The sequence below is a fragment of the Protomyctophum bolini genome, assembly GCF_963924005.1.
Source record: "Protomyctophum bolini genome assembly, chromosome: 19".
NCBI lineage: Eukaryota > Metazoa > Chordata > Actinopteri > Myctophiformes > Myctophidae > Protomyctophum > Protomyctophum bolini.
This window is the reverse complement of record NC_137880.1, coordinates 30,950,393-30,963,880: the sequence shown is the minus strand read 5'-3', so window position 1 is coordinate 30,963,880 and position 13,488 is coordinate 30,950,393. Positions and strand designations below refer to the sequence as shown.

Sequence of the window (13,488 nt, the reverse complement as noted above, 5' to 3'; positions counted from 1 at the left end):
CACAAAGATGAGATTACTGTGTGTGTACATGGTAAAAGGTTAATTTATAGCAGTGATACTCAACCTCAGGCCCGCGGGCCACATCAGGCCCGCGGGACCATTATGACTGGCCCACCAATGAAAATCTAAGACATATACTGTGTATCCCTATTCCCTGACATTATTTTATTTTATTTGAATGATGAAACCCAGCTGCCATTAATAGTTGGAAATGGAAATGGAAATTGCGGAAATTGTAATGGCGGAAATGGAAATTGCGGAAATTGAGGAAATTGCGGAAATGGAAATTGCGGAAATTGCAGAAATGGAAATTGCGGAAATGGCTCTTCACTTATAGCTATCTATTTTCAGGTAGATTGTTTTATTTTACTCAGTCAGCCATATCACTACTCATTTTTTTTCATGAAAAAGGTCATAGCTGGGTAATCTATTTTCAGGCAAATTGTGTTTATTGTATTTTATTTTACTCAGCCATAACAATTTATTTTCTGTTAACCAACTTGCTGGCTGGCAGGCAGGCAGACAGCTACTGCCTGCTACTTATTTACAGCTACTCATAGACAGGCAGACAGACAGCTACTCATGGACAATTAGGCAGGCAGGCAGACAGCTACTCAGACAGGCAGACAACAGCTACTCATGGACAATTGGACAGGCAGGCAGGCAGGCAGACAGCTACTCAGACAGGCATAGCTGGGTAATCTATTTTCAGGCAAATTGTGTTTATTGTATTTTATTTTACTCAGCCATAACAATTTATTTTCTGTTAACCAACTTGCTGGCTGGCAGGCAGGCAGACAGCTACTCATAGACAGGCAGACAGACAGACAGCTACTCATGGAGAATTGGACAGGCAGGCAGTCAGACAGCTATTCATAGACAGGCAGACAGACAGCTACTCATGGAGAATTGGACAGGCAGGCAGACAGCTACTCATGGACAATTGGACAGGCAGGAAGGCAGACAGCTACTCATAGACAGACAGACAGCTACTCATGGACAATTGGACAGGCAGGAAGGCAGACAGCTACTCATAGACAGGCAGACAGACAGCTACTCATGGACAATTAGGCAGGCAGGCAGACAGCTACTCAGACAGGCAGACAACAGCTACTCATGGACAATTGGACAGGCAGGCAGGCAGACAGCTACTCAGACAGGCAGACAGTAAGACAGCTACTCATTGACAGACAGACAAATAACTACTCATGGACAGACAGACAGGCAGGCAGGCAGGCAGGCAAAGAGCTACTCATGTTATGTTATTATAACAGCTACTCATGTTATGTGCAATCATTTGTGCAGTTATGGAAACAGCTCTTTGTGTTTATGCAAGAAAATGTAACACATTTATTTATTTACATATTGTGTGCATGTACTTTGATACATTTTGCGAAAATAAAGCAATTGAAAGAGAGAAGTTATCAAGTATCATTAATGTCGTAATTTTATCTACTGGCCCCTGGCCCCTTGCCATTTTTGTAATGTGGCCCACAGGTAAATCTATTTGAGTATCCCTGTAGTACGGTGCTGTCGCTTTCCAACAGGATCAGTTAATTTTGACTAGCGACTCCGTCGTACTACGGAGTGTAAATTAGGCTTTAGTTTAGCTTTCAACATCCAGCTAAAGGTTTTCATGAATATAAGCTGTACAGTGTATATTCTCTTCGGGCTTACTGCAATACCGTTACTTCCTACAATGCATTTTCCAATGTCAAGGGTCTCAGCCCTTGTGGGAGACCCCTGGTGATTGCCCTATGAGAGTGTTTTACTGGCTCATTTGACACAGCCGATCCAATTACATCTTCATCAGTTACCTGTCTATTGAACAATGACTGAATGCTCAGTTCGGCCTCACTCTGTTTCTGTAAACGGTTTGTCATCTGAAAAATGGCCCACAATAAAAGGGAGAAACACCAGAACGTCGACCTGTGTCTCATATAGATCCCACTCAGCACAGGATGATTGAGGCTGTGCGTAATTTCCTGGATGCTGCCGCTAGCTGTGTCGTGACTGCTGCGCTGCGAGGTAGTGTTGCAGTACTGACGCATTGAGGAATGTGCCAGTACAGTTTTGCTATTTCTCTCCACGCTCGTTCACTCCTGCTTATTGGCTGTGAAATCTGAAAAGACTTTTCCCTGTTCATAGAGGTCTGAGTCTGCTGATGCAGGGAGTATTATCTAAACTATAAAGTCATTAAAATAAATTAAAAAAAACAGAGGAAGAGTGCTTATCTCGAAGGTTACTCAGGTGAATGAGTATGAGTCATAAAACAGTCAAGTATTTTGTTGGAATTGTCAAACCCACATGCACTCCTTACTAATAAATAGGGATGCACCGAAAGGGAAATTATTGGACGAAACCGAATACCGAATATAGGGAACAGTTGGCCGAATACTGCATCACTACTAATAACTTTAAGCCTGTGTATAATTTACGTTCCATTTCAGCTCGGATCAACAAAGCTATGGCATTTGTTATATTTTACTATAAATATTAAGGTTTGTAAAAGTAAGCACATCAAACATTGTTTAGTTACAAATGGTAAAAACTAGTGGTACGATGTAGTGGGTCGTGGGTAGTAAGATAGTACTGTACCAGTCTGACAATCTCCACAATTTACCTCAGTAATTGTACCAGATTAAATTACTTGGTCCAAAATGCATTTTGCAAGTCAGACAGGTCCTGTCCTGTTGACATGGAGCCTGAGAAGACGGTGAGATCCAGGGTTTTGACTTGAGGAACCTACAGTACATGACGCACATGACACAACCTAGATCTGCATAATCTGCCAGACCAATCTGTTATTGGCTGGCCAGTGGAAGCATGGGACAAGATAAATAATCACGTACACATTTAAATGTAAATATCTCTTTGAGATATTGACATTTAATGTTACCTCATTCAACATCAACGAGATGTCAGTCAATAAACTGAAGCCTGAATTGAGGGTGTTGCTCACTGATAATAGCCTCACAATGCCTCGTAACCCCCCCTGCCTACACTTGTCATCTGACCTCTGCATCATCATGTGGTCATACTGCAGCTAGTTCTGAACTTCCACAGAGTGTGCCGTGTGTGGAACAAGCCTCTAAATTCTAAAATTGTCTTTTCACTTTCTGACCTTGATCTCCTACCTAACCCCTTCCTCCCTTTCTTGGAAGAATAACACGATGGGAACTACCAGTATGCACAAAAATGAATTTCACCCACTTTTTTATTTGTTAAAACTGTGATTCTGATCTGAGTGAGCTCTAAATTAAAGTACACGGGTCAATCCATGACTAATGATATAGATTATCACTCCACAACATTGGCAAAGTAGGTTCGACTGGAACCGACTTGTTGTAGATTATCACCCAACATTGGCCCGCTAGGTTAAAATTGATGCTTTTAAAAATGGACTAAAAAGTTTTTACCAAAGCATTCCCTTGACCTTTCTAGTTTAGCCAAGCTGGGTCCCACGAAATTGATTGTTGCATATGCTGTTTTTATTCCCATTTCTTGCAATGCTTTTAACTCATACACACTTTGAGATTCGAGAGAATGTAAAGTGCTATATAAATAAAATGCATTATTATTACTCGTTTAGATTGTCAATTTTATCGTCTGGTTTCGTGTCGGGGCAACTTATTTTCCCAGTTTAAAACATTGAACTCGGACATTTACTGCCATTTGGTATTGGAAAAGAATATATGCTGGTATTTGTTGCATTTTTAGTTTAATTTTACCACAGTTCATACAAGTTCACAAGCTTTCAAATTATAACAAAATAAGTGAAACAAAATGGCAGTGCATTGAAAATACATATTGCCATACGACCGAGGGTTAACTTGATGAAATACAAATTTCTCTTCCCGTCTTGTAGGCTATGGGTATCATGCAATAAAATGTAAAAAAAAAAGAAAGAAAAGAAAACACCCGTTATTCATCATCTCCCTGATGTGAGTCAGTCAGTCCGTCACGCCTTGTGACACGCTCCATACATGGCCGTCTCCATATATGAAGATCACAACACTGACCTCATCAAACCCTGGATAGCCATACATGGAGAAGGCTGGATCAATATCACCTAGATCTGCATATATGGAGCCGGCCAGCAACTCTACATCTGGCCTCACGGACACCATGTTGATCTCACCTCATCAAACCTTAGATCTCCATATATGGAGCTGACCTATTCTGACATTCCATATGTTGATCCTTCCCCACCTGTCCTTCCTCTTCAATGTCTCCCTTTTGACTGATACCTGTCCATTCAAAATCAAGACGGGACCACCCCAAAGTCATGAGCGCAGCCGGGCCCGGCAGTCGGCAAAAACTAGAGTTCTCAATGGGCCCAAACTGGGCCGGCCCAAGGCCCCACCTGGCCTTACTAATTAGCACACATTTTAGGCCCTACCCGGCCCAAAAACGTCAAAAAATGTTGTTCATGTCAATTATTCTGTCTCAAGGAGAGAGTATGTGCAATAATGGATAGCAGTGCAAAATTCATCCAAAGCTCTGCACTTCAAGTTTGTTGATAGATTTGAAATTAAACATTCAGTTAAAACAAAGCTTACTGTGTGGCTGTAGTCTAGTTTAAGTCATGAACTTTTTTTGACCGCTCTCTCCACTCCCCGGGGCAGCCCATCACCACAACTATAACTTATAATTATCCCCGCCAGGCCAAAGGGGGAAGACATTTAGTTTTTGCTGCGTTATCGGTTTTTGTATGCAGCTAATAGCGCAAACCGCTGTTCTAAGCAGTGCAAAGATCTTTCTTAGTCTGAAGAAGAGCAGCGTGCTAGATACATCGCCCAGCCAGCCTCAGTCCACTCAGAGCCCATTAGAGAGTTGCGTCACCTCCGTTCACTTAATCGGGCCAGGTGTTCTACTGGCGAATAGTGACAAAGCCCTGCCCTGGATGTTTACGGAATGCACTGGAGTCTATGAGCATCTGACACTATTTCACTATTTACATCGGCAGCGTTTTCTGCCCCCTCATTGACGCAACTGTCTAATATAAGGCTCTGATCCCACTCAGGTGGTATCCATAATAAATAATGCAAAAGGGAGCTACAGTGTGCAAACTATTATTTTGTCTTCAAGTTTTGTCGTTTAAAGTTCAGCACATGCCTTTAAATGATTTGATCCTCACATGACATACTGCAATAAAATTCATATTGAAAGCGTTCGCAGCCCACCCATCTGACCACTTAACACGGAAGCCATGTTACGTGATATTTATTGGTATAACTTTTTTTATATTAATCTCATATTCAAATCTTGGTTTTGCCAATTATTAAATATTTGGCAAATAATTTGGGGGGGGGGGGGCATCACCAGGTTGAGAAGCACGGTTATCAAGGAGGGCAAAGGATGTCAGGTCAGTCTGAAACCTTGTACAAATATCATGGTATCATACATCATAGATGTTATAAGTAACCAAGCTACGCTTGCTGGTGGAGATACAGTACACTATACACTCCACTGGGAACATGAACCTCTGTAGTTTGGTTCTTTTTGGACACTTAAACCTCCAATTAATTCGTTAATCAAAATGAATAAAACCTCTACACCTACAAATTACAACATCCTTATCAAACTGACAAATACTGCTACCTGAAATTTGTCCGCCAAAATATTTCATAGACAACACAGAAACTATAGTAAAATACGCACATCACTTTTCGTGGAGGTGCTGGGTTCAAAAAGTGACATAGGAAAAGAGAAGGTGAACCCGCACACTCATATGCTCCAAAAGGTATATTTATTGTCTGACGACGTTTGATCTGGACCAGATAAAGAGCTTTGGCTCGAAACGTCGTCAATAAATGTACCTTTTGGAGCATATGAGTGTGCGGGTTCCCTTCTCTTTTCCCATAGACAACACAGACCCTTGAATAGCAACTCATACAATTCTATACCGTAACATAAGCGATGATTTTGTACCCGCCCCCGCTATTACATAAAACATCTTTGAATTCAACTTAAAAGAAATCAAGCTTCTCAGAAACAGCATGATGCTTGCAGTAAATAAGACCTCACTGGATCCCAGCAGAACTCCACCTAAGAGTACTATATGTCACTACATGCTAACTGCAGGACAATGTAGTCAGGGGGTCCATAGCCTGGTTTTCCACTCCAGGGGTCAACTAAGATTCATTAATCATTATGAATGCTACTCGCTTTGCATTTAAATTGTTCTATTCTTTATAAGATTATCAAGTATTAAGTAGACCAAAGGTAAATATTTAGGGTTGGCCCTGCCAAACACCACAGTTGGTCCATCACAGCCGTTAATACTGTGTTCATATACTTTATTTGGTCACGACTCACGAGTGCAGACAGATGAGAGAGCCTGTGGGGCAATGTTTTGGCTGCAACAACTAACAGGCCATTAGGGTCCTTTTGACTTTTAAGCCCTACTGCATGTTTTCCGTCAGCGGGAGTCCTCCTTTATGGCGGAGTGGACGCGGGCCTCCAGCTGCTCGGCAAAGGGTCGTGCGTCCGGGTCAGAGGCTAGCATGTCCAGCAGCAGGCTGCACATGGCCTGGCTGGGAGGGGGTGGCAGCGGGGGTGCCCTCTTAAACTTCACAGGGATGTTGAGCTGGAGGCTGGGGTTCTCCCACAACGCCTCGCCCAGGGGGATCAACCAATGGCGCTTGCACGCATAGGCACCTGAAGGGGGCGGGGGGGGAATACATGGGGGGGTGCAGTAGAAAAGAGTGAGCCAGAGGGCCACAAATAGACAAGGGGTACGGCTGGACAATTAACCGAAAATATATCGAAACCGACATTTAGAACCTTTAACCTATTTAATGGTGCAAGACACCAGGGTCGTGGTCTTTGGGAGTGGGAAGTTTGGGGCTGGCAGGACTAACATTTGAATGCTATAGTTGTATTGACTCATGTGTGTCATTTGTAAAATATTAAAGAAACTTTGAACAAAAAGAACCTTTAACCTATTTAACCTCATGCATGTTGAATAATTTTGAATATATATCAGAGAATCGACATGAAAAAAATCGTATTATTCCAATACCATTTGGTACTAATTTACTAAATCAATTATTCTGATTATACTTCATTGTGGAATGGTGCCCAGCGAAAATAGCCAACAAACAATACAATACCTACAATCTTGTTTAAAAAGAATAACTAATTATACTTGTATGACCATGACGAGCCGCAGATACATAAGCAGGGGCCGCATGTGGCCCACGGGCAGCGGTTTGAGTAGCACTGGATTAAACAAAACACTCCATGGAATAGCAAGTGGACGTAAGAGAGACATTTTAGCCTACGGTCAGTGTGACCTCTTCTCCTGTGACTGGTCAAATAAAAGGTCTGAGAGATGAAGTAAAAATAACTTTAACCGACCGTGAAAAGCATCCCACCTCCTCTCTCCGTTATGTCCTGGACAAAGTGGACGCTAATGGGTGCCTGCTTTGAATTGTTGTGTTGGCCCAATTTTTCCATATAAGATTGGCAATACCGGGGCGCCCGCTGGCCAAGTGGCCACATACAGTCCATGCCACATACAGTATAGGCTTTGGCCTGACAGCGCGTTGCGTGTTCGAGTGGGGTCTCTCCCCTTCTCTCTCCCCCTCTTTCCTGTCCATCTTCACTTGATACTATCAATAAAGACAGAAAATCCGGGAAAAAATGACTGGCAATACCTCTCCATGCCAAGCCATTTCCTTTCTCACTATTCTTTTTTGTTCGTTTACAAATTTGACATTTTTCAATTATATAATACGTTATTATTGCTCTTGTATTAATACAATGTCCAAATAATCAACCAAAAACAAAAAAGACATACATCCTTTCTGACCAATGGTGTATCCAGTGAAGGAAGGTGCTAAACAATCATCTACGATTCTACGTCATAAACGTTGGTGCCGGCTCCTTCCTTCAGGTCTATTTTTGTGAATGAAACCAGACAAAAAGAACCTTGCACTTACGCATTAAGACACTTTCAGATTCTGACAGGAAATAATACAGAAAATATTGAGTTGCTCTGCAAACCTTCACCACTGTGCCGTGCCCTGTATAATGTCTCCGTGCAGGACACTCTGACCCACTGTATATTTATACGGAGATATGAGCTATATATAGTATACAGTATACAGATCCCGATGGTATTTGCTTTGATGTTAATGTGAAGACTGAATTGTACTAGAGCTAGCTATCAAATGTATTAGACATGCTATGAGGTGATGTTTGGTGTTGTATTGTAGTATGAATGGTGTATGTATTGTAAAGACATGTCATGAAGACATGATCTTTTGATGATGGTCGGGAAGAGTACAGTAGCTGCTGTCATGTACAGCAAGCTAATGGGGATCTAATAAATACAATCAAAATACTATTGGCTAGACTAGAGGTTATGCATTATTTTCAAGTTAAAGGGATGTTCATGTTTCACTTTCAAAAAAATTATATATATATATACGGTATATATAAAACGGCCACTTGACTCATCCAGCCAACTCCAACCCACATGGGGTACCAACAACATGGGAAAGACACTACATCACACACACAACACAAGCCCTGTCTCTGCAACATACTAGCATCATGTCCAGGGGGTATACTTGTATGTCATGTCCATGGGGTGTACATCAAGCTGCCTCACGCTACAGAAACATTAGATATGCTCCTGCCCTATGGGCCTCATGGCTCAGTGAGGCTTACTCATGTTCGGGTGGCCCTATTGACATTTTAATCAACCAACTGCGTTTCATTTGTGGCTTTTAAAAAACAAGTTGTTTATTTATTGGTAACAGATTTAAGAATTGTAATAGCATTTCCATAAATTTGACTTTGAGATAGGGAAAATATTCTTACTTTCAACATTTCTGTCAAATTGTATAGAAAATCAAATCAAAGGAACAATCATTCAATAAAATGTGTGCCATTGACGTTCCTAGCTGTGTGGTGGAAGTCTGGAAGATAGAGATGAAAGCATCTGCCCAGTGCTACATCAGCACTGAAAATAGCCAATCTAGAAGCTCACAACACATCACAGCATGACAAAGAATATCAAGCCCTTTGGATCAAATCCATTGCCAAGCTCTTTTATGAATCACTCTATTTGAATCATCAATAGAGGGTATGCGTGTGACATCATCATTCATAATATCCAGAAGTAAAGCGGAAATGCCTACCGAGTGTCAAAAAACTACTTTCTGGACTTGACAGCCCATACATCCCAACAGAAAGGTCCTATCTGACTGCTTTAAACAACGTTAAACACCTACTCACTTTGTCACTCACTTTGCCACTCGATTTGCCACTCGATTTGCCACTGACTTTATGCATGCGCATACCCTCCATTTAGGCAATGGGAGATTGAAAATTATATCAAATAAAATTCTTAGTAAATTTAGATTAATTAGCCTACATAACACATTTTTGCATCATAAGCCATCATCATAGAAATGGTTTAAAAACACCAGAGAAGCATCACAGGGCATGTTTCATAAATCTATATTAAACCCCATGCCATTTCGACTCATAACTGCTGTGACAAATGTATTCAATTATATCTGACATATTTTAATATGTGGCATTCAATTAATTCATTTCAGGGCGTGCCATAAACCAGCATCTGCCAGTCTGACGGTCGGTCTCTGACCCCACTTCAACCGCAACCATTAATGTTCTGCCAGTGGGCTGTGGATTGGGAATCCAACAAATGTCCGTCTCATCCCGTCATTAAGTGGGTGCAGATCTTTCACATCTTAAATTAGAATGCCACTCTAGCTCTCTCTCTCGTTCACACTTAGCTCTCTATAGTCAGTCCATACATAACGTTCTACCCTTCCCGTTTTATAAAGGATTTCAACCAAGGTAAAATAAAAAAGGACAACTTAAAAACATTAAACTTAGTATAATCAAAGACCGAAATCACGAATCAGTTGTTTTTTAGGCATCTTGGTAAAATACTTATTCTCAGCAATGAGTGAGGGTAGATGTATGCATCATTAAGACTTCATTATGAGTATGACTCTACTGCTATCTCCATGCCTCGATTAATTACATTTTATGGATGATCACTACTGTATCATTTTATATAATGGACGTTGATGAAAGATGAGCAAAAGCATAACAAAATAATTACCATATTTTAGCTATAATAATTTTGGCCGCACTCCTTTTTTTTGTCACTATAAAATTATTACTATTAATTACTATTTGTCCTATAACTACTAGGAGCAGTCGGTGCCATTCTACTGCGTTCTGGGAGCATTTAGGGGTTTATGCGGCATTCACATGGAATCAGGCAAGCGGTAGACAGCAAACGGCAAAACCTGCTGGACGGCACGGAGCGGTAAAAATATTAAATATTTTAACATTGATGCAGTCTACAGTTACCGTCGCCAGTTCTGGCTGCCGTGCCGTCCTGTTCCGTTTACCGCCCTGCTCCCGTCCACTAAAATGACTTTCGGTTTACCGTCTACCGATTGCCTGATCCCATGTGAATGCAGCATTAGAGTCCTGCCACACATACCCAAAGGACGGACACACATCCCCCGTTCTTTTTAAAAGGAGAGATGGTAATTATGATTTAAGAAACAACCATTGTTAAACAGCCAATTATTCATTTCAACATCTTGATAAAAATATATTATATATTGCAATATTATTAAACAGCTCAGGCGCTGCTGTAAGCAGTCAATCTTTCAAAAATATGGCCAGTTGATTCTTTACTTTATGGATGTATTTATTTTGTTATGATTGATGAACAAATTGGTTGTGCTCCATTATTGTGTTGATGTATGGGGTTTTCTGTACCGTTTACTGTAAAGTTTGCATTTGTTCAAGATGAAATAAAGATCAAATTGACGCATTGCTGGCCTGGCCTCGAACCAGCGACAACCACGTCCTCTGGCTGCCCAAGCAGGCTCACTAACCACTCATGGCCACACGATCATGCTACGCAGTACTTACCCAGCTGTTCCTGTGTGGTGCCTTCCTCCCTGAAGGTGATTCTCTCCAGGATTGCCCAAAACATCACCCCGAGAGAGAAGATGTCAGCCTGGGCTGTGTAAGATAGGCCGCCCCACACCTCTGGAGCCATATAAAAGTCAGAGCCACAGGTAGAGGAGAATTGTTGCCTGGGCTGGGTGCCTTCCAACAGACCCTCACTCATCTTGCTCAGACCAAAGTCAGCCACCTATAGGATGAAAGGGAAAATATTTTTTTATTATAATGAATAATTCCTTAAACGGTGCTAGATTACAAATGTCGTCACCATTTCATTACACACTTAGCACAGAATAAAGTGTTTATGGTATAACTCCATTTGGTTTTTCACATGAGATAAACTACAGAGCTACTATGTCTTAAATAAATTTTCCAATCCAGTGCACAACTGTGTGCACAATGACAGTGAATTCAATTGTGTAATTTCATCATACACAACCTTGGTACTATAGCTACACATTGAACCAATTACCATTTGGTTTGAGGTCATGGTGCAGGGAACAGAAAAGCTAAAGTAGCAGCAATGAATGATAGGACAAACTGTGTGACAAGCCAACATAAAGGACCCGACACTGGCACACAGACTTCACAGCTGTCTGTCTCCTGAGTGACTAACCTTGACAACAGGCCCCGTTGGTGAGACACAGACCAGCACGTTGTCAGGCTTCAGGTCTCGGTGGCTGATCCCTAGGCCGTGCAGGAAGGCCACAGCCCTGCTAAGCTGTTGAACAATGCTGCGATTCTGTTGGGTATCCAGAGGCCTGGAGAGCAGGTACTGGTTCAGATCTCCCCCGTCACAGTACTCCATCAACAGCCACAGGGCCAGGCAGCGCTGGGGTCTCGGCTGCTCCTCTCCCGTCTGGGCTGGCCTCTTCTTAGGCCTCTGTGGGGGTCTCTGTGGGGTCTTGGCATCATAAGTAGTAACCGCACTTCTGGCAGGCCCGGTGTTAGTCCTGTCCTGAAGTTTAGGTCGGGACGAGACAGATTTGGCACGCTGCTGTGCGGCAGACTGGGAGTTAATTTCCCCCTCGGTTTGGGGAGCACCAACCACACTTCCCTTCAACGCGCTCTCAACCAGGCCCAGAGGCAACTTCCCTGGTCTCAGGGACTGCAGGGTCCTAGGTCCCGTCTGCAGGAGGCAGCTGTGGAGAGCTATGACATTGGGGTGGTTCTTGGCCGTCACTCTCATGGCCCACAGCTCTTGTAGGTACAGTTCAATGCACTCTGGGTTGCTACAGGGCAGTCGCTTGATAGCCAACCTCTCTCCTGTTTTAGCCATGTGGCCCTCAAAGACCACCCCATAGCTGCCCCTTCCTACCTCCCGCTCCAAGGTGTACAGCTCCTCCATGTTGTCTCCAAATAATATGACTAGAGCATGGATTTTCTGATGAATGAGTCACATGAGGGTGGACTTGTTGTGAATGCTGTAAAAGAATAAAAACTATCTTAATAGCAGGAAAACCAAACGCCTCTGGAGGACATGTATAACTAATATTATTAACTATATAAAATAAAACCAGTTAAATGAATACTTATACTGAGTACAGACAAATAAAAGGTCAAGTTTTGCATATAGTCACTCAAACTGTAAAACCACATATAAGTTACTTGCAAATTAAAGGTTGGTATTTAATTAGCAAGCGAAACATATCAGATTTGAACAAGTAACAACTCGTACGCTAGAATCATAGTAGCCATGGTTATCACATGACGCTCGTACTTCAGGAGCGCCGTCATGTGATAATCATGACAGTCATGTTTCAGGACTAGAATCATAGAAGCATTGGCTATGGACCAGAGCTAGCTACTGTCTAGCTCCTTTCGAGTCTGAACCTTGCCTGCAGTTCCCAAATACAAAAAATAAGGTCCCGAAAGGGTCTATCTACTGAATGGCTGCAGAAGTTGTTCTGCTCTGTGAGGCTGCTGTTGTGTTGTAATCCATTCCATACAGACTGTGGCTAGGGCTAGTAGCTATTGTCGTGTGTTGTGCATTAGAAAATAGTGGAGGGCCGAGGGGGTTTAGAGCTGGTTTCTTAGTTATGTGATTACAAACTTAAAACATACCTGTGCGGATGTAGTTGAAAGACCGTAGAACAAGTTCAACAAATAAATTGTGAGAAAAAGGAGAATCAAGGCAGCACCGCTGTGTACAACAACACAACTAAAAACACAACACTACTACTTCCGTCTTTTTCGGAGGGTCCCGCTATGAGAGAACGTGCATCCTGATTGGCTCCGTAACGTAGCTAAGGGTTTTGATTGGCTGTTGGCATTACAGCAGAGTCGAATAGAATTCAAAAGGTCTACTATAATGCCTATTACGTAACCATTATCATAATCTCAAATCCATATCGGATCTGTTCAATTAACGGAAAACTAGGCCAAAACATGCATGGATTTAGATTATTATTATTTATTTAATCTCCGAATGCCAATTAAAATGTTAATGAGGCTTGCCGTAACCATGGCACCAACATTGCCATGTAATAAAAAGAAGTAGCGGGGCTGATA

The 13,488-nt window shown here is 42.0% G+C and overlaps 1 protein-coding gene across 1 annotated transcript; it reads right to left on the bottom strand.

Annotated features, from left to right (window-relative positions):
* Positions 1–5,855: 5,855 nt before the first annotated feature.
* LOC308334736 (serine/threonine-protein kinase pdik1l-B) lies at positions 5,856–13,174 on the bottom strand. The gene is made up of 4 exons (XM_080791539.1): positions 13,042–13,174; positions 11,594–12,401; positions 10,942–11,167; positions 5,856–6,663 (listed from the first exon to the last, which is right to left on the bottom strand). Exons 2-4 carry the CDS (start codon positions 12,323–12,325, stop codon positions 6,425–6,427), a joined length of 1,197 nt encoding a protein of 398 aa, XP_080647665.1. The 5' UTR covers positions 12,326–12,401; positions 13,042–13,174; the 3' UTR covers positions 5,856–6,424.
* Positions 13,175–13,488: the final 314 nt, after the last annotated feature.